Source organism: Lontra canadensis, unplaced genomic scaffold (assembly GCF_010015895.1).
Source record: "Lontra canadensis isolate GAN:19392208 unplaced genomic scaffold, GSC_riverotter_1.0 scaffold32, whole genome shotgun sequence".
NCBI lineage: Eukaryota > Metazoa > Chordata > Mammalia > Carnivora > Mustelidae > Lontra > Lontra canadensis.
The window spans coordinates 10822849-10843961 of NW_022631026.1; the positions used below are offsets into that span (position 1 = coordinate 10822849).

At 53.7% G+C, this 21113-nt stretch overlaps 1 protein-coding gene across 1 annotated transcript in view; it reads right to left on the reverse strand.

The window, feature by feature from the left end:
• Window positions 1-15816: 15816 nt before the first annotated feature.
• The window catches only part of NBAS (NBAS subunit of NRZ tethering complex), a 316364-nt gene continuing 311067 nt past the window's right edge, over window positions 15817-21113 (reverse strand). Inside the window, exon 52 of the mRNA XM_032866873.1 lies at window positions 15817-16147. Within this exon, the coding sequence (XP_032722764.1) occupies window positions 15872-16147 (276 nt within the window). The 3' untranslated portion in view covers window positions 15817-15871. The remainder of the gene's footprint in view (window positions 16148-21113) is intronic.

Consider the following 21113-nt stretch of genomic DNA (forward strand, 5'->3'; position numbering starts at 1 on the left):
TGCATCTCACTAGCTGTGGAAACGAGCGAGGGACTTGGCATGATAACGGTGCCCATTTCAGAGGTTTGGTGAGGATTAAATATGTGTAAAGCCCAGCCTAGAACACAGCGAATCAAGAGGTCAAGCTGAGTTAAATCAGATCGCAGAATAAGATGGGACACACATCTCCTCTAAGACCAGGGAAACAGGAGAAAAAAGGATCCAGGAGACCTTTGTCATGACATTCAGCAGAAGTCTGGCTCCTGATCCAGGTAACGTAAGAGAAGGAAGTACGAACGCCCCATCTCCAGTCCAAAGGGGACTGGTGGGAGCGAGCGCTCGGGGCCTGGGAAGCGGCGGTGGGGATGAGAGTTCACGGGGAGCAAGGACTTGCCCTCTCCGTGGGAATGCGTCGCTGGGAGAAGGCGCCAGAAACCCATCCCATGAGCCAGAGCCCAGGGTGCGGCGAGAACCCAGGGCAAGGAGGAGAGGGGAAGTCGTGCACAGAGCTCAGAACCCTGTGGCCTGCAGGGAGGGGCTGGCTCCGCAGGCAGCCCCGTGGTGTTGGAAGCCCACTGGATGGGGGGGCACAGCAACACTGTGCCCGGGGTCACCAAGGGGCTGTGCACCCAGGGCTGCGGGCCAGCTGTGGAGGGGACACAGCTCAGTGCCCCCTCCTGAACTGTAGTCCAGCGGCCTGTCCAGTCCGGCCAGTGCGGTTCCTCTGAGCCAGAGGACCTGTCTGTCCCTCTAGTCCTGGCTACCAAGGTTGTCAGTACTGTCTCCCGTGGTCGTGTGCATTCAGGAACTAGCTTTGAGCATCTGAAGACCAGGACTCTGATGAGGCCCCTGGGTGGCTCAGTCGGTTCAGTGTCCGACTCTTGATCTCAGCTCAGGTCTTGATCTCAGGGTCGTGAGTTCAAGCCCTGTGATGCACTCCCCGCTGGGCATGGAGCCTACTTAAAACATTTTTTTTTAAGTATAATAAAAATAAAAGCTTTGTATTACAGCAAGAAGAGAGTGTCCAAATCTGTACCATTCCCAGGATTCTAGAGCAGGATGGGCTCGTGCAGAAGAACTTCATGGAATGAAGGCACTGGGTTGGCTGGAAGGCTGTGAGCTGTGTTCATAGGCCAGGGGACGCTTTTGACCAAAGACCCACACCAGAGAGGAGTCAGCACCACATCGGCCGAGGCCCTGCTAAGAGAAGCTCCAGGGGACCCAGGCAGAGCACGGGCTGCAGAGGACACAGCTGACCAGAGTCTTTCTAGGAGAGTCTGAACGAGGAGACAACCCCCTCACCCGAGTGAGTGTGTCACACACCACAGCAAGAGTGTGAGTGAGGCCTGCCTGCTCTCCCGGGGCTCCGCCAGACCGAAGGTTTTGACAGGCCTCTTCCCAAGCAGACCGGAGTGAGTGGCTGCTCCTTACCAGCCCTCTAACCGACGGTCCTCGTCATTATGTTTTGTTAAAAAAGAAAATTCAACCAAGTAACTCCGATGATCTGATTGACTTTATTAAGTGAGTCACAAAGCAGACGGAATTCCCTCTAGCAAGTACGAATCGAAGGTTTTTATACGAAGGAAGGTAGGGCAAGAAGTTATCAGAAAAAGAAAAGAAAGACTGATCCAGGCCAAGTCACCTTCCCTTAAGGAGGAGGGAAGAGGATCTTACTGGGGATCTTCCTTTGAGGCCAGGAGAGTCCATGTGACAGATTACCTCATTGGCGCCAACCAGAAAATTCCAGATGGATTGGCTTGGAATTCCAGGCCTGGAGAGGAGGACACTGCAATGAAGTCTTGCTTCGCTGTCCTGGAAGCAAGCAACTCCACGTTGGGCCTGTAGCTTTCTTCCAAAAATCTATAGCAAGAAGAGCATTTCCTCTGGAGCTGGGGCAGGTGGGCCACCGAGGGGACTCCCTCCAGCGCCTCCCTTCACATCCAGCTTCTCCCCCTGAACCGTCTTTATGGCAACAAAGGCCCAGAGAACAGGAGGTGGGGTTGAGATCCACAGCAGGTGGGGAGAGACAATGTGAAACGCAGTTAAAGGGAATTTCTAGCACACACACAGGTTATGGACAAGACCATGAGGAACCTGTTGGGGTTTTCAGAGCCACTTCGGGCAAAAAATATGGAGAATGATTTCCAAAAGCGAGGGCAGACAGAAATTCGGAAGTTTCAGCCCAGTTAGCTCGATGTCCACTCTTGGCAGAAATCTGTCAACGGGGATCTGCCGGATGCAAGAGTCTGGTCCGTGACACCGTTGCCCATCCCACCTCAGAAATGTGCTGTGGGCAGAGTTAAGCTTGTTTCACCCAAACACTTGATAAGCAAGATGAGGAAGGAGGAGCTGCTCAGTGTGCTTGCCAGTAGCCATTTGCCACGTGGAGCCGTCCCTCTCGAAGCCAATTTGTAGAAGAGCAAACCCACTCTAGTCGCTCTCACAGGGAGAGCCACGAGTGGGTTTTACATGGCAGCAGCTTTTGCCTCAACAGTCCAACAGAGCTGTTCAACAGCACACTGACATCCTTCGAGAGTGAGCTCCCCGTCACAAGGAGTATTCAACTCACACGTTAACATCTGCTAGAATTGCTCGAGACGTGAGCATAGTGTTGGGGTGTAGAGTGACAAGACCCAAACTCAAGGATTTACTCGGCCAAGTACCACTTGTGTGACCTTGGAAAACTGACCTGAACTCGTCTAACTCTTGGCCAACTTCTATGTAAAATGAAGGTAATTTTTTTTTTATAGAGAGGTTGCGAGGTGCAGGAGGTCGTGAGTCATAGATTAAACGAGATCATGTGCCTAAAAGCATTTTATAAACTAAAAAATGCTGTACTAATGTGTGTTATCATTAAGATTTTAGGAGCTTGGAAATAAAGGACTCTTGAGGCTAGTAGCATTTCGTACAGATGGTAGCATTTGATGCTGCCACTCCCAAGCCCGGCTAGAAATAAAGCGCCGTGAAGCATGTCCCGCCAGCCCGGCACGCCGTGCACCGATGGTTCCTCACATTCCTTGTTCGGTTGTAATGGTTATTTTAAAGCATCAGGGCTGGGCTGGGCGATCAGCTTGCAAGTTGGCATATTTTTATTTTGACCTATTCCAAGTTTGAAAAATGATATATTGGGTGCTCTCTAGGTCCAGACACAGTCCCTGCAATTCCCCCCACCTAATTAAAGACGTTGACAGATGGAAATGAGTTTCATGACACTGGATCCCCAGCTCAGTGCTGGGCTTGGAGCAAGGTTGCCGCGCTGTTCCTGGGATCTCGGTGGGGAGAAGGACGCCGAGCTTTCCTCTTTCTTCGTCACTGGGGCTGCACAACTGGCCAGGGTCTTCTTCTCGGCTGCGCCTTTCGGCAACCCGCCTCATTCCCGTAGAGAGCACCAGCTGGAAAAGTCGGTTTCTGGCACCTGGGGGCGTGAATTCGTTATTTCTCCTTTCTGGTGTGAGTCAATTCCGCGAGAATTTGTTGAGCAACTACTCTATCAGGGTCTCTTGGGAATAAGACTTAAGCCCAGCCCCGTCCCAACACAGCACACTCTAGCCCTAAAAGCCACCACCAGCCCATCACTGCTGTCCGTTCCTTCCAGTTCTAGCACTTCACCTGGGGACACCGTGCGGGAATCAGGCCTGGGGACACAGGTGAATTTTCCCCCAGTAACCCAGTCTGCTGCTCCCTCAAGCCTTAGGGACCCCCACCAAAAAAGGACAGCCCAATTGAGCGACTCCTAAGGACGTTTCCAGTGCTCCAAGATATTGCAGATTTGTTGCTGAAGAATTAATTCCTAAAATATCATCATACTATATGGCAAAGAAGCTCCATTTGGGGTTCTGTCCCTTAACTCGCTGAATATCCTTGGGCAAGCACTTGGTCCCCCAATTTTCTACTGGAAAACAGGGTGAAAATCTTCGCCTCCTAGAATGAATTTAAGTTCTAGAGAAAAATACGTATGTCAGGACCTTAAAAGCCTGACTTGCGCCTAGTAAGGACTCAATAGCCATTTGTTACCTCCTTCCCCCTACATCTCTACTAAGAGATGGACAACATCTCTTTTTTTTTTTTTAAGAACGTAAAGACTCCTTTATCTGGAGGACTGACAGGTGATGTGACAGGAACGAGAGGAGCTGGACACAAGGTGGCAGAGTGGGAGACACCATGGTTCCGGGTGCCTCCGTCTGGTGGGGGAGATGCCAAGGCCACCATCCCTTGCCTCGGAGGGTCCCTCCTGCCCCATACTCCATGTGAGTCCCCAGGGAGCCATTTCCAGTGGCTTCGAGGGGAACCAGAAGGCCCTCTTCTGAGCCCCGGGAGCAGGGGGTGCCCTGACCGGGCTCCTCACAGTCCAGCCACCCACTCCCAAGCCGGGCTGTGTTCCGGACGTGGCATTTTATGGTGCGACATTCACAAGGCTCGGCAGCTCCGACGCAGTAACTCTTCCTGCATCTTCCCGCAGAAGCAATTGCCGTGCATGCATAAAACCGACGGTTGGAAAAGTTTTAGCGCCGTTCTCTGCTCCCTTCCCACCGCGCAAGCATTCCTCCAGATCCCGGCGTGGTTGCCCAGATGGTCTATGAGAAGAAAGCAACAACAACTCATCACCGGGTGTGTCTTGGTGCCAAGACACACAGAAGGTTTATGTTTCACAATGGAAAGGTAAGCATCTCGAACGAGGCAGAACCCAGGGTAATAAAAGCTCCTTTTATCCCATATTCTCTTTCACAGTGGTGGGTTTTATTCTGAATTTCACTAGACGCTTGACGAGCATAAAAAGCAACCATTTCCTGCCTAAAAAATTGTTGCCTTCTGAGTTCTTTTTGTTCCCTTGAACAGAGACAGCCTAGGTGAGAGAAGGCTGCTCCCCACGCTGATGGGGGTGGGGAGGGTGTTGCAGGGCTGCCGGGAAAGACGGCGCTGTTTGAGTAGGGCCCAGACATCCCCAGGAGGTGGGGGGGGTGGGACCTCTCCCCCAGGCAGGTGGCAGGTCCCCAGGCACAGGGTGTGGGTTGGTTTTGCAAAGCTTGTTTCTGTTTTTCTCTGGGCGTCTGCGGGCAAAGCTAGGTGGCCCAGAAGTTCAAGTGCACAGACCACTGCAGCCGTCTTTCTCCACACGGGCTCCGTGCTGAGCACAAACTCTCCGGGCATCCCTGGGGCTCCCAGGTCTTCAGTCGGCCCCTTGTATCTCCCTCAGAAAAGTTCTTACTCAGTGTCTCTTCACCTTTCTGGATTTTTTGAGAATCCAGAAAAAGCCATGGGCATCCTTCCTCCTCTCTCCCACACAAGTGTGCACACACACTGTGCAATGCACATAATTTCAGGGATTCCCGGAGCCCCCCGGAAGCCCCTCCATGCCACCCACGGGGTAGTGGATCTCCCGGTTAAGAGCTTTGCTCTGATCGTGCCCTACCTGGGAAATGCTCAGCTCCATGTCTCCTACCATCATTAACCCAAGACCAGAGTGATAACGGGAGATGGGTTCCAGATCCAGGTCAGCAGGGACACGAGGCCGCACCTGATGACCTGCTTCACCCAACGCTGAGAACGACACTGCCCCCGAGCAGAGGGTCGAACGACTGTGCGGCTTCAACAGAAGCCTCTTTCTCGACCCTGGGAAGCAGACAAGGCCTCACCCACAGATCCAGGGGCCGCACCCCCTGGCTCCAAGCATCTTCCCAGCGTGTCACCCGCCCATGGACCTCTGCTTGCCGAACTATCTTGTCACCACCCAGAGTGCCCCTCGTCATAGTCTTAATATGCCGACCAGGCACCCAGTTGAGCAGACCATGAAACGGAGGTGTTTTTTCCATCGGAAGCGAAACATCTAAGTATTCCCCAGAAAGGTTCATCAAGCCCATTTTGTGACACTAGAGATGACAGCTGGTCTGCAGGTGCCACTTGCAGAAGCCACGCCAGTCATGAGAAGGGCAGGAGGGGCGGGGCCGAGGACTGTATCGGAAACAGCAGAGATCGGGACAGAACTCGGCAGTTTCCTCCCCACCCTTGGGGCTTACGCACAGGGTGACCCTGTCCTCACCTCCGTTTTCTGATCGCGAAGTGAGGATAACAGTATTTACCTTGCCCTGCTGTTTTGCTGGTCTGAGGCTGGGAATGGTCCTGAGACCTGCACAGGATGACAGGAGGGGCGGGAGTAATGCTGCCCGAGTCCAGAGCTCTGACCTCTCTGTACCCCAGGCGGTCGGACCCACACCCACAAATGACCAAGAGACCCCGGGGACCTTGCTGCTCCCCACCTTTGCCAGGTCATCCTGCAAGTTGATTCCAAGGACCCCGATCTCTGGAGACAGAACATCTCCAAGCTTCTTCCAGGACCAAGAGTGCTGACCTTACCCAGCAATTACTCTCTCCCGGGCAGCTCTCCGGGCCCCGCCAATCGCAGCCCCACAGTTGACAGACAGCAGAAGCTAAGAAGCCAGGGGGGCAGAGAAGAGCGAGGCTGCGGATCCCGTTGCCATGGCAACTCCTGCAGGTGTTCCTGAAAGGAATGACAAGGCCAAGGTGTTCGGGTTGCTTTCCTCTCCCTTTCCGAAAGTCTAAAAGTAAGAAAGGTCACCGGGTGACAGGGGCCTCCTAGTGCTCGCAGCAGACACAAAGGCCCTCGCCTGGGGTCGCACAGCTAGGAAATGGCACAGGGAAGACGGCTTCCCGAATCCTCTCTTCCCGCTCCGCCAGGCTGCAAACCTCCGGGCTTGGGGAAATCGCATCTCTGCCATGCAGACCTCCCTGCCTCCCTCTCTGGGCCCGCAGATGCCCATTCCCTGTCGCCATCCAAAGGAGATTTCAAATAGGGCCACCACCAGGCTCCAGCCCCCAGCCCCTCTCCTGCCTCGCTGCTGCTCTGACCCCACCAGAGACCGTTCCCGGGATCTACCTGCTGGTGGAAGGGGGCACGGAAGTCTCCCCTTCCTCTGGGTGGCCCAGCCATTAAGATAAAGCCCACCCAGGGCTCCAGGTGGCCAGTGAGCCCTGCCGTGTGGAAAAGCAGCAGTTAGTTCAGCAGGCAGGGAAACTCACGTTGGTCGGTAAAGAGTAAGAGGGACTCTTGTCGGAGTCTGAGCTCCTAGATCCAGTGTTCCCAGAGGTCTGCCGCCTCCCGACCCTTCTGCGGTTGGTTATGAGAGTAAAGAATCGCTCCCCCGGCCCCACTGCTCTGAGTTGTGCTCTGTTAAGAGCATCCACATTTCTCCCACCCCCCATGCCCTCTACAGCAGGGGCAACCTCCACTTGGAGCAGCGGCTGTCACTGTACCCTTCTGCCAGGAGATCCTTCATTTCCTGCTCTTGGGACCCGAAGGCCTTCCCTGCCCCCAGAAGAGGTTCAGAAGGGGCATCAGGCACAAGGAAGGAGGAAACCAGGCTGGAGGATGACTTTCCACATCCCACAAACAATACCGGCGACATCACCACATCACGACCTCTGGAGAAGGAGGAGTTAGAGTTAGGCGTAGCAGGTGTACTCAGAGCAGGGTGACTCAACCTCCCCGTGCCTCAGTTCCCTCACCTGTAACAACCCGTTCCTCCCAGAGCTGTAGGAACGGGAGATGACGCGTCAAGTTCCAGCAAAGGGGAGCTCTGGCAGGCTGTACGCACTTACTACAATCAATAAGGGATAACCAAGCGGGGGGAATCCTCTCCCCGGACTCAACCCAGGCAAGGCCATCCACCTGTCCCAGACGTAGAGGATTAGCAGCTAGATATGGAGCAGACAGGACCGGATTGAGGGAATGTAGTAAACACTGACTCTCCATCCCTCATCCTCCAGGAAATCAGTGTGGTCTCCCAGGAGGTGGTGGCGGACGTTGGCAGAACCTCGCTGGGCCCTTGAAAGGGGAGATAAGCACCAAACGCTGGAGGTGAAGAAGCCGCTCACAGAGGTCGGGAGCCACTCTCAGACAGTGGGGAAAATGCCAGAAACTAGAAGGGAAGGACAGATGTCCATGGAGGTCACAGACACAACACCGAAACAACTTTAACAGCAATCGTGGGATGTCGGAAATGAATAGGAACGCGAATGTGATAATCGAAACCTGAAAGACGTGACCTTTCAACTGCCCAAAACGCCCGGCCACACTTCAGTTTGCCCAATCAAAGAAGAGAAGGAGGAAGTCCTAACACACAAAATTAGAAATGATCAATTGTATGCCATAAAAAATACAGACATGAAGAGGAATTCATTTTATTACTTTATGCTCTGATCTTTAATCTCAAGAAATGGAGGACTTCTGAGAAAAATACTAATTACTCCCCAACTGAGTCAAGGAGCGGACAGCCTGACCAGACAGATTACCATAAGACAAACCGGAAAATGCCAGAATTAACTCTGTAAAAGATACTAAGTCTAAATGGTTTCGAGTTAGTTCTTTCAAACTTTCAAGATATGGTTAATAATTGTGCAAGGCCAGTGATTTTTAAAGCATTAAAAGTACTTCTCGGTTTATTTTTTTTTAAGATTTTTTTTTTTATTTATTTGTCAGAGAGAGAGCACACAGGCAGGCAGAGAGGCAGAAGCAGCCTCCCTGACGTGCAGGGAGCCCTATGTGGGACTCGATCCCAGGACACGGGGATCATGACCTGAGCCGAAGGCAGCCGCTTAACCGACTGAGCCACCCAGGCGTCCCAGTACTTCGCAGTTTAAAAAGCTAGATTTAGTTCATCTAGCTAAATCAGACCTTAATACAGAGGGTACATACGTGCACAAACATTACAAGCCAGTCTCATCCATTATGAAAAATAAAGATTTTCACCTCAAATACTGTGGTTGCATCCAGGCATAGAGCAAACAAATGATTCACAATCATCCCCTAGATCTCATGGGAAAAAGGCAAAGAATTTGAAAAGAGGCAAGTAAAAGAAGCTTCAATATTAGGAGAATTATTAATTCAGCTCTTCAATTTGGATCAAAGAAGAAAATTATTAAGATCATTCCATGTTGAAATTGTATATTGTATAAATCCAGTGTAATACCATTTCTGATTTGAAAACAAGACCAAAACCACCTTTCATGTTTTAAAACGATTCTTCTAGGAGTGGTTCTTTCTTACCGTGATGGAGGTAGACCCTGGGGTCTAGGTTCCTGCCCTCCCTGGGAGCCCACCCCGCCCCCTCTCTCCCTCCTCTGCCCCTGCCGCTGGGCATGGGTCTGCAGGTCAGAGGCCACCTTTTCAAGGGAGGCTTTAACCCACGTCTGCAAACTGTAGGCTTGTGCTCCCGGGATCCATTCACCGCAGGGACTCCCCCGCTGAGGCTCTGCCCGTGCGCCAGTGAGCTCTTCTCCCGGGGTTTATCCATGATCGCCTGGGGCTTATGCCAGCCAGAGCCCAGGATGGTTCCCCGCTACAGACAGGGGCCATAGACCAACCTTATGGTCTAGAATAGAAGAAGATTGTGAACAAGATGTTCGGACACTGACCACTCACGGCTCTTTCCTCCCCGCTGACCCACCGGCGGGCTCGCTGGGCTCACCGTCCGCACCGACACGCAGTGGGAGAGGGCTCGGCTGGAACAAGGAGGGACGTTCTGAAATGTGCTACCATGTAGAGAAGCTGCTCCCACAGAGTTCCTAGAATAATCCGATCTACGAGACAGAAAGGGGAATCGGTGGCTGTCGGCTGGGGACCGGGTAAAGGGGACTTGTCTAATGGAAACGGAATGTCAGTTTTGCAAGAGAAGAACATTCCGGAGATTGGTTGTACAATAATGTGAGTATATTTGACGTTACTGAACTGTACTTGGAGATGGTCAAGACGGTAAACTTTAGGGCACCTGGGTGGCTCAGTGGGTTAAAGCCTCTGCCTTCAGCTTAGGTCATGATCTCAGGGTTCTGGGATCGAGCCCCACATTGGGCTCTCTGCTCAGCAGGGAGCCTGCTCCGCACCCCCCCCGGCCTGCCTCTCTGCCTACTTGTGATCTCTCTCTCCCTCTGTCAAATAATTAAATAAAATTTTTTAAAAAGATGGTAAACTTTAGGGTATGTGTTTTATTTTGTTTTTTACCAAATCTAGGCACGCACACTGCTTCTGCTACTCAGGACATGGGGCTAAGTAGGAGTCTGCGCCTCACAGAACACCAGGTTCATCTCTGTTCCATCCCCCCAGCTCTGTGATTTGGGGCTACTGTTTGGGTGTGAGGCTCACTACACTCTCTAAAATGCATTTCAGAATGATGATGTCCAGCATCTTTGCTGTGAGGATAACTTGCAGGCACGTTACAGAAAAAACAGTCACCAATGCAGGCACCGAGTAAAAGGCTTTGATGACCATGCTCAGGAACTTGGCTTACGGAGCCTGGGGACTGGGGGCTGAAGCCTGCGGCTTTTAGAAGCGGGCTCTGGTGGTTGTTGGGGGGGCCCTGGAGTAGAGGGAGGGGAGGGCAGGGCAGGGCACTGGGTAGGTTAGCCTGGGGCCCAGGTGGGTGGAGCCCCCGCACCTGCTGTAGCCAAGGGCCACGCAAGGGAGCACACAGGCACCTGACCCCCCCACGGGTGGAAAAGGATGTGGGAGGCCAGCAGGGCTCAGCAGCCCTCCCTCGAGCCTCACCACCAGGGGCCCCAGACACAGAGATGCCCAGCATCCCTGGGGAACACAGCGGCAGGCCCAGGAGGCACCCCTGCCCGGGACCAACAGTGGGACTTGCAGATGGCTGCTGCGGCTCCGGGGACAAGCCGCTGTGTGAGACACCCCTGGCGGAGCCCAAACCACCTGTCAAGGGCCCTGAGCAACGGGTCTGGACAGGGGGGTGGCTGGGAGGCAGCACTGGAGGACCCTCCCCCCAGGGATCCCTCCCCTCCCCAAGGCTGATTTCCTCCTCCCCCACAAAGAGACCAGTCGTATCCCATCTACTCTGAGGTCTTTTCTACCAACTGTGTGGGGTCCCCCAGAACAAGTCCTTTTCTCTAAATCCTTTTCTCGGGCAGAAGGAGAAAAGCTTCCACTTTGCTAAGAAGTGAACACGAGCGGGCTCAGAGAACTTGCCGGCTGCCCAACAGGTCAGGTCATCCCTTCCACACAAGGAGACCCTCTGGCTGCGGTCGCCCCCCGAATCAGAGCGCGTGGCCGCTGATACGACCCGCAGGGCCCGGGAAGCTGGAATTCTCAAGCAGTGTGGACTCACGCCAGCGCTGGGCTTTGGAATCAGACCCGGGGTGGGGGGGGTGTTGCTCCTGACCCTCCCTGACAGGGCAACCCCGGGCAAGGCCGTTAACCCCTCCCACCGCGCTTCTCGAACATCCCTGGGGATCAGCACCTACTTGCTCTGCCGGAACAGGTTGGGGCTGAGCGCTAAGGCATAGCAGAGACCCCGCACCCACACGGGTGCTCGCTGCATTGTTCCTTGTGTTATTTTATTGCTTGTAGTAGCAAAGAGCAACGCTCCTGTAGCGAAAACAAAGGAGGCGTAAAGAATGGGCTACAGGTGAGTTCATCAAAGGACGGGAGAGGCCTTGTCCGGCTCCGGGGAAGAAGACGTGAACAGCACGGCTCACCCGAAGAAGGGAGGCGGGGGAAGCGGCATCGGAGGGTGAGCGCCGGGAGCCACAGGCAGCGCCAAAGACGCAGCACTGGAGGCCTTCACGGCCCGGAAGAGGCAGAGAGAAAGGAGCCATTTGTGCTGCGCTTCTGTCCCTGGGACAGGGCGGCCTCACCCCTGCGCCTGGACCATCAGCTGCGGGAGCCTGAGGGGCGACAGATCCGTGTGGCTCAGCCCCAGCCCTGTGCCTCAGACACCGGGACGCCCTGTTGAGGGTCCTGCTTTGTAGACAAAGTGGCCGCCTCGCTCCTCCCAGAATGACAGCATTGCGAGCCTCCTGACAGCTCTGCCTTCAGCCCAGCTCAGGCCTAGCGGGGGTGCGTGACCCTCGAGATGCCCAAGAGCAGCACAGGAACTTAGGGAGGGCCCCGGGGGTCTCAGAGACCCCTCCCTGCCCCCGCCCGTGCAGGTGGTCCACTCTGACCCCCAGCTTCCTCCCACATACCCTCCACGTCCTGACATCCCACAGGGAGCCCTCCCTCTGCTGAAGCCGGGCCTTATCACAGCGGGTTGGTGTCATCAGGACACAGAGAGAGCCACCAAGTGACCTTGCCCAGAGTCACAGAGCAGCCGGGCTGGGCCCTCCAACCCAGAGGCAGCTTCAGCCAGTGCTTCGTCCTCAGCCATGCCGGCTCCGCATCAGGTGACGGAGCTGCCTCCGGCTCAGTGGAAATGCCAGTCCAGGCCCTTCCCGTTGGCGGGTGAGGCCTGCCGCTAGAACCCTTCCTTCCAGGGCCATCTCTGTCACACCCCCCGTGGCTTCCCTTGCTGCCCGACTGCTGTGGAGGCCTTGGTCTCTGAGGTCAGCCCCTTGTGGCCTGAGGCGCCCTTCCAGAGCCCCCCCCGGCGAGGACAGACTCACACTCCAGGCCCTCACCACCACCATCGGAACGGAGTTTGTGTTGTACTCTCACCAGTCTGCTGTGCTCCCTGCTGCCTCCCAGCCCGAGCGGGCTCCCCACGTCACGGCTCCAGGACTGGCACCATCAGTGACAGGCTCCAGCACCATCGGGACCACGGGACCAAGCCTGGCTTCTTGTGTCCCACGGTCAGTGGGGAGAGAGCCCACAGCATGGCTGCTCATACAAGACGCTCCCTTTCCTTCTTTTCAAGCCCCTGACACCTAGGAGTCTCTTTTCCTATTTTCTCATGTTCTAAGCCATTTCCAGTTGAAAACTACTTTAAAGTTACTAAGAAGAGAGACGGCGTCCCAACTGTTGCCCGTCACTGAGAGCACAGAGCTCCCTCCAGTCCCTGTCGACCCTTCCAGAGCGGGACTGACGGACAGACAGGCCCGGGTTAGATCCTGTCACATTCCTCGTCTGCTTCTGAGTGAAAGGCAAGTGGCCACAGACATGGCCACTGAGAGACAAGGAGCCAGTGACATCAGTCCGGTCCCCCGGCTGGCTGTGGTTTACCATGACTTCAGCCGTCACCCCTAAATAATTCTCACTGGTCGGGGTTGAGGGGTGGGGGGCGCTCAGCATCAGTAGGTTTTAAATTTTCTTCAGGTGATTCTAATATGCAGCTACGATCATTAACCACGGGTCCTGACGACCTTCCAAACGGATATTAGCACTTCGGGTCCTTGACTCATCCTCCCTTCAGCAAGCTCGGTATGCTAGCTAGATGCCGAAATTGTCTACAGAGAACATTCACGGGGGCCAAAGCCATGTGCACATTTTGGGAAAGGTGGAATGCCGGGGAAGGTTTGAACGAAGGCTCCCAGGTCTTGTGTGGGAATCAGGAGCGTCTGGGCATTTCGGTGTCTGAGCTCTTGAACAGTCTGGGACACCAGCAGGCAGCGGGAAAGACTCCAAGAACATTTTAGAGCCCCTTTGCCATATTATCAGCTCATGAATGGAAAAGAAAGATGGAAAATAGAGCGTAGTGCTATTCAGATGTCCGCCAGGGACTTCACCCGGGTCCCTTGGCACCGGCAGGAGGTGCCACAAGGACGGAAATGCACCCAGCGTGCAGCCGAGGTTCGGAGTCGGACCGCTTCCCCCTGCCTCGCGGTTCCGTTACCTCCCGCTTTGTGTCCAACAAACTACAGTCTCTCTGCTCCTCGTTTCCTTATAAGGTTACCAATGATGACATGAGTTAATGCATTCCAAGCGTGGGGTCTGTGTTTGGGGTGGGGAATTCCCTCAGCTGATGCAGGGCCTAGCACCAAGGAGGGAGAGGAGTCCCAGGGTGGACGGGGGATCCAGTAGGGCCCAGACCACGCTGGGCAGCAGCGACGACACAGCGTGACCCGGCTGAATTGCAAACATCTGGAAGGCGGTCTTGGTCCTCCCTGTGCATAAGAACACAAGGCTCAAGAGAGATGAGGTGAGCTGCCGTCAGATGTAAGAAGCCCACCGTGCCCAGTCTTGCGTCCGCTGTCCAGGCAAGCCAAGCTATGCGGTTGGAGAGCAATGCTATATTCTGCTTTGTGTTCAAAGAGACAGGTTTGAGATCATTGTTAGGAGCTTTTTCTGGTAAGAAAGGCATCAGATTATCTCATTTCTTTAACATTTACGGTCAACATTCTAAATACCAACACAAAGACCAAAATGATTTCCTTGAGTACTTTTGCATTTCGTACGAATCTGGAGTGTATTCCTTCATTTTCTTTTTTCCTCCACAGAAACTGCTCCAACTTTGCAAATTTGATTTCTGGTGAGGACATGAGTCCGATCAGAGCAACGTAGTTCATATGAAGGACTCTTCCATAGAAGCATTGCACAGCGGAGACCCACAACTCACCGCTGGCCTTGAGCAAGTCACTTCGACCCTCTGGCCTTCGGTTTATTTAACTAGAGAGTCATGGTGTTATACTGGTGTCTAGTGCCTATAATTCTGCAGTTTGAAGAAAAACATTTCTGGATGGATCCCATTAAAATGGACTACGTTATCTCAGAATACCGCTCAGTGTATGTTTTCGGTCACCTGAAATGATGGAAGTGAGCTGTAAGGTTAGAGAAGACCCAAGTGACCAGTAGGCATGCTTCCTGGGAGTGGCTCGATCAGTGCCATCTGGTACAACCGGTGCCCGCAGGGTCCCAGGAAGGCCTTTCTGGCCTTGTGGGTCTCTCTCCACACAGGTGTTACCTGACTGGGGAGAAAAATATTGACCCCCTTCCTCTAAAAACATTTCGGAGGCTTGCGTAAGCTATTCTCAAATTCTAGGTGCTACCAAAGGTTTGGACAAGGAACCCAGTCAAGGGGTAGACAACGGGTCAGAAGGCAAATGCTGGGCAATGAAGCCGCTAAATCTTGTCCAAAGATGATGAAAACTTTTTTTTTTTTTCTTTTTGTTCAAGCACTCTGTGGCTACACGCAAAGGAGTAGAAAGGAGGCAAAGCCAGTGATGAAGACGATGGCATGGACTGTGAGGTAAAGCAATGTTATTCGTAGAGGGTGGGCCCGCCAGCTGCCGCCCAGACCGCTGCTGTGGCTTGAATCTGGTGAGGCTCTCACAAGAGCGAAGCCCAGAACTTCCATTCTGAGCCTCCACCTTCAGGCACCCACGTCCGCCGTGGGAGCAACTGCCAGTGAGTCACGCATCGCAGTCCTTCTGCCCCCACGCAGGGGACACTCCTTCCATGTGACCCCCCCCCATAGGGTAAGAGGCCACGGTGGCGCTGTTAGCCCCCCCCCCACCGCCCCGATTATACAGATTCCAGATGCGCAACTTTGCCAACCTTAGTATGTGGCGTTGGTACGTGCGGGGACCCCAATTCAGTAGGCGCCTCAGGTGCTCCCAGGGATCTGGCTGTGGCCTCACAATCACGACTCACGGACTGCAACCCTGGTGAGCGGGGAGGACGAAACACTTCTCGGGCCCGCACGCCGCATCTCACAGAGCCTCACACACACAACCTCACGTAACAACGGTGACACAAACAGCACAACCCTCATTTTCCACTGACTGACGACGGTTCAGAGCATCGGAGTCCCCAGAGCCGAACTGCGTCCCTAACCCGACACGGCCTTCCTCCGTCCGAGGACACCCACTCCGGCCACTGCCCGCTCCACACACACTCTCCCCTTCAAAGGCAGCCCCCGCCACCACCACATCCGCAATGCCCTGATTCCCTGGGTTCTACCAGAAAAGGCCGCTCAAAATAAGGAGGAAGGGTCAGGTCTCTCTGAGTCAGCGAGAAAGCAGGTTAACCGGTCGCCAACGAGAAAGAACAAGCGAGAAGGCCGCTCGTCGCTTATGTTCAGCTTTATTTGCGGTTTGTCGGAAGCGCTGAGGACGGCTGACACGTTCCCACGACGCCTGTGGGACGGCCGTCGGCTTGGGGGCTCCCTCCCACGGGGCGGCTGAGGAGCCGCGGCCACGCGGGCCCGGGCCGGGCTCACACCCAGTGCCGGCCCGCGCTCAGCGCCGCGCTGAAGGTCCGCAGAGCCCGGTGCGTCCCCCTCACGGCCAGAAGGAGCGACCCCGCTTCGGCCACGTGGCCGGCGTCCCGCAGGTGTCCGGCCAGCCCCTCCGCGTCCCAGGGCCCTCGCCGCGGGCTGGCCAGGAGGTGCCGGACAACGTGCGGGTAGAAGGCAGTGGAGACGCACTTCGCCAGCAGCCCAGCGTCCAGGAGCAGGGACAGGAGCTCTGGGTCACAGTTCGAATCATTCACCTTTAGGAAAGGAGACAGGCACAACATGAGCGACACCTCGCTTTGTCCTCACCAGCCGACTCGTCACGCAGGCCCTCCCCTCCGCCCCCTGCTCCACTCGGCCCGTCCACCCCCCAGCCTCACCCCCTCGGCCCGGGTTACGGGCGCTCGGGCCGCAGAGCATCTGCCGTCCCCTGCGGCCAGGAACCGCCGAGAGTGCACCCGCCTCACTCCCCCAACTCCTCCCCACTCGGCCTGAGCCGCCCCGGGTGAGGGACATGAGGGGTGAGGACTGCATGTCACATCGTGGCCGTCAGGAGGCCAGCACAGGAGCTGCATGTGGGTCAGCCTCGACTTCAGAGCCCGGGCTACCTGCGGCGCATGGACTGTGTCCCTAGAGCTTCACCACGGTCCAGGTCCTGGAACCCCAAATCTCCCCTGTCCATAGATCCACGTGAAAAACCTTCCCTCCAGAACAGGAAGACCTTTCTGGTACTCTGCTGAGAAAATACATCCGTCAAGGCCGCTGATGTAGAGGGTAGCGGACAGGAGGGCTGTAGGCTACTCTTGCTTAAGCCTCTAGAAAGCTTAGTACCTAACTTACCTTTTTAAGATTTTAAAAAAAAAGATTTATGTATTTTGGAGAGAGACAGAGCACTCGTGTGTGCAAGCCCACGCGCGGGAAGAGGGAGAGTCTGCAAGCAGACTCCACGCTGAGCCTGGAGCCCAGTGTAGGGCTCGATCTCATGACCCCGAGATCATGGCCTGAGCTGAAATCAAGAGTTGGAAGCTCAACTGACTGAGCCACCAGGCAGCCCTTTAAGACATTTTTATATCGCTTTGGAGACCAATGTCATGGGGCTTGTTTTCAGCTTGGCTATCCTGTGTTTGCTCCCTCGTTTTACGGCTTGGTCTCTGTATGGTTCCCCGTGGCTGTGACACGTAGCCTCGGTGTTTCTATTTAATATTATTATCCATGTTCGTTGTAAGAAATGAAGTCAACATTAGTCACACCCAAAACCCCGAGCCCCTCATTGACACCGGGGTGTCACAAACCAGCTTCATGACGGTTCTTCTTAATGTCACTGCGCGCTGTTAGTAGTTTTGGTTGTAGGAACCTCTAATGTGGCATTTCAAAGCCGATTACGTAACGCGTAGACCAGCTATGTTATATAATTGAACACAGCGTGGTCTTCCCGCGTGTTCCATGACGAGGAGGTCAACTGTGTCCACCGGCTTCAAGAATGAAAACAAAAGCCACTCTGGGAACAGGAATTACGACCCACTGTCAGAGAGCATCCATCTTTCCTGCAACCTGGTGATCCTTGAAAACCAACAGAAACGTCGGCCCCAAGGCCCCCACCCCTTCGGGATGACATTTTCCCTAAGGCTCTCCCCAAACCTCTGACTCCTCCTTCCTCCACACTCCGTGGCTCTTGTACCCTCCGTCGTCATCCGTACACCCGTCTCCCTCGCCAGACGGGGGCTTCTGGAGGGCACGGAGGTTCGATCCTCCTTCCGGCCCAGCATCCAGTTTAACCAACACGCGCTCCACGGCCGAACGGACCTGCATTCGTGAACACGGTCACGTTTCTGTAAACCGCGCAAGAACGGGACAAGAACACGACCCCTGCAGAGAATCCGCGTCGAGCTGGATTCCGGAAGGCCAAGCCTGGGCCTCTCCCTCTGTCAGCCGGAGCACACGCGTCTGTGAGGACCAGCTTTTCCGCTGCAAGGGACACGGGTGCTTTCAACACTCCCCACCGGAGGCTGCTGAGGGGTTCCGTGTCCCTTCTCGCCTTCCAGCTTCCCTCCTCCTCCTGCTTCACAGCTAGCAGACAAGAATCTTGACCCCATGTGGGTGCTGCCCCCACCTTCCCCGTGTCTACACTGACGGACGGCTGCCCACGTGTCCGCGAGCACTCGGTCTCAACCTTAAAGCATCCCCTTGAGACACGACCGCAGTTGAAGGATGAAAAACCCCATCCGGTGAGGTCAAAGTCATGTGCCGAGCGTCTCGGGGCTGCTAGTTGGTGAGCCGGACGAGCAGCCCTCACCCCGGACTTGCCTGTTTGCTCGCCTCCGGAATACGGCCTCTTCAGAGCTAAAGTCTTTTCTCTGTTTACCCCCGCAACCCCGATGGCCAGAATAGTGCTGGCCACATGCTAGGGGCTCGGCAAGACGTGTGGGATGAATCCATGAGTGAACGAGTCATTCTACCGCTCTCATCCTTTCTTTGTTCGCTGCTGCCAACTCGCCCGCATGTGCACGTGCGTGCACACACACACACACACACACACACACGCACACGTGGGGCGCCTGAGTTACTGGGCGTGTTATTGTTTTGTTCTCCCTTCACAAGAAAGAATCCCTCCACCTATCCCTCTAGGCGGGAACAGAATGTGTGCCAGGATGCTCCTGGCAAATGTTTGATAAAATGTACAGATAAAAGGCTCAGCATCCACACACCGCAGGGCAGTACCTTCTTTGCTGCCCTGAACAAGTCTTCAGGGCTAGGACACCTTTATTATTCTGTTTACGCACGATCCCTCCCTTTGGGGGCCTCAAAGTCTCCTCGAAAGGGAGTGATGGATTTTTCCAGCTTGAGGAGGAGACAGGGGTTCTGTCAATGCCTGCTGCTACGGGCCCTCTCACTCCCGTCTCTGTCCGCTTTTCTCCAGTGCAATGGCTTCCTTAAAATCGGTTTCTGGTTGGATGCGCCCCCGGCCTTCCAGAGAGCTGCCGTGTGCTGGCAGGTGGGAGTCCGTGGCAGGCGGGCAGGGACAGGTGGGCGTCCACTCTCTAAAAGTTCTCTAGGTCCTCCCTGAAGCCTAAGGCAGAAGTCATGGAAATCAAATACAGAATTGCCCCTTTGGCCCACCCAGAGGTCACCTCAAGAAAGGTCGAGTCTGAGACTGCTGACCTGCACTGAGCTGGGGCAGTGGCCAGGCCAAGGTTGAGGGGGGTAGAAATTCTGGCTTAGTGTCTTGTCATCAGGTGCTGAGAAAATGGAAGTAGCTGACCTTATTTCCTTTCTCTGACCTTGTACTTGGTTTCCAGCTCTTTGCAAAAGATACAGGATGGCCAGAGTATATTTTGTAATTGTCACATACAAGGAAAATACTTATTCTGTGCATATTTGGGACAAAATAGGGAATGAGAGACTACAGAAAGAAAGATGGCTTTTGTGAAGACTCCTTCCAACAACTGCATCTTAAAGAAAAGGAGCCTGAGGGTCAGAGAAGAGAAGAATGGCCTGAGGGCATCAAGAGCCAAAACTGCTTCTCTCCACTTGCCAGGCCTCCTGCCTCGGGGGAGCCAAGGCCAGCTGGGTCGTCAGCGGAGCAGAGTGCCTGGAGCCCCCCAAGCCTTCCTGGGCAGGACTGTCCCACTGCGGAGTTGCCACAGTAATTGGTTAGGCCTCAACTTTTCCCCATTCTTGTTTTTGACCAAAATTCTAACTTAAGGCCCTAAAAGTCTGATGCTGTCTTACCACCCATTACCCCTAACCTACTTTGTTTTCCTTTTTGGAATTTAAAAATAAAAAAGTAGTATTAGGGGGCACCTGGGTGGCTCAGTGGGTTAAGCCTCTGCCTTCAGCTCAGGTCATGATCCCAGGGTCCTGGGATCAAGCCCCGCATCAGGCTCTCTGCTCAGCAGGGAGCCTGCTTCCCCCTCTCTCTCTGCCTGCCTCTCTGCCTTCTTGTGATCTCTGCCTCTGTCAAATAAATTAAAAAAAAACTTTAAAAGGAGAAATAGTTTAAAGAAACAAATTGTCTATATGTGGACCACCAGAAAATGACTTTTTCCTCCTTTCTTCTCCAGTAATTCTCCATATGCACAGAGATGTTTTCACAATCATACAATATTTGTAGTCTAGCTTATTAATGTTAAAAATTTTTTTATTGCTTTTACATAGTTTTTAGTATTAAAAATTGTAATGGCTACAAAATTGTCTACTGATAGAGATAACATTTATTTAACTTCTCCTGCTTGGAATATTTTAGCTGCTTTTAAATGTTTGGTATTACTAAAGTACTATCAATGAATTTTTTTCTGTATGTGCTTTCTTGGAATCACTCCCATAGGATAACTTACCAGAAAGGCATAACCAGGGTGTTCCAGGACAAACTGTGCCCCTCCCCCATCTCCATGTTGGGTCCTAACCCCCAGGACCTGAGAACGTAATTTCACATGCAGAAAGAGCCTTTATAGAGGCAATTAGGTTAAATGAGTCACATGGGCAGATCTAATCCAGTCTGACTGGTGTCCTCATCAAGAGGAGAGGACACACACACACACACACACACACAAACACACCCCCGAGGGGCACCCCTGTGAGGACTCAGGGCAAAGGTGGCCATCTGCAAGCCAAGGAGAGAGGCTTCAGGAGAATTCAATCCTGCTGACATCCTGACCTTGGACTCTGGCCTCCAGAACTGTGCGACAATAAACTTCTGTGACTTGAGTTGCCCAGTCTGTGGTGCTTTGTGACCGCAGCCCACGCACACTAACACACAGGAAAGAGGACCTGAAACCTTTTGGGCAGGGACATGAACGGGGGTGCAGCCATAGTTAAGCCAACTGTCCGGTTTACACGGGGAGCATCCAAGGAGGAGTGTGTCAGTCTCACTGTAAACGTCTCAGCTTTGGCAGTTATTATTTTGAAAACAAAATTATTTTGCTAATTTGGGAGATGCATAATGATACATCAAGGATGCTTTAATTTGAATGCTTATTTGCAAGGACTGTTTCCCCCCACACTCTTTCCTATCATGTTTCTTATTGTGGGAAGCATCAAACCCTTCGTTCCTTTACTAGAGTTGTGACATCACTCTTTCCTACATGGAAGGGTTCTTTGTATAATGTTAACCCTGATTTTAGTTATAATGAACATTCTAAACTGTTTGTAATTCTGTTTGGATTATTTGTTGTTTTATAGAAGTTTTACATTTTTACATTGTCAGGAAAAGAACTGTTCCTTTAT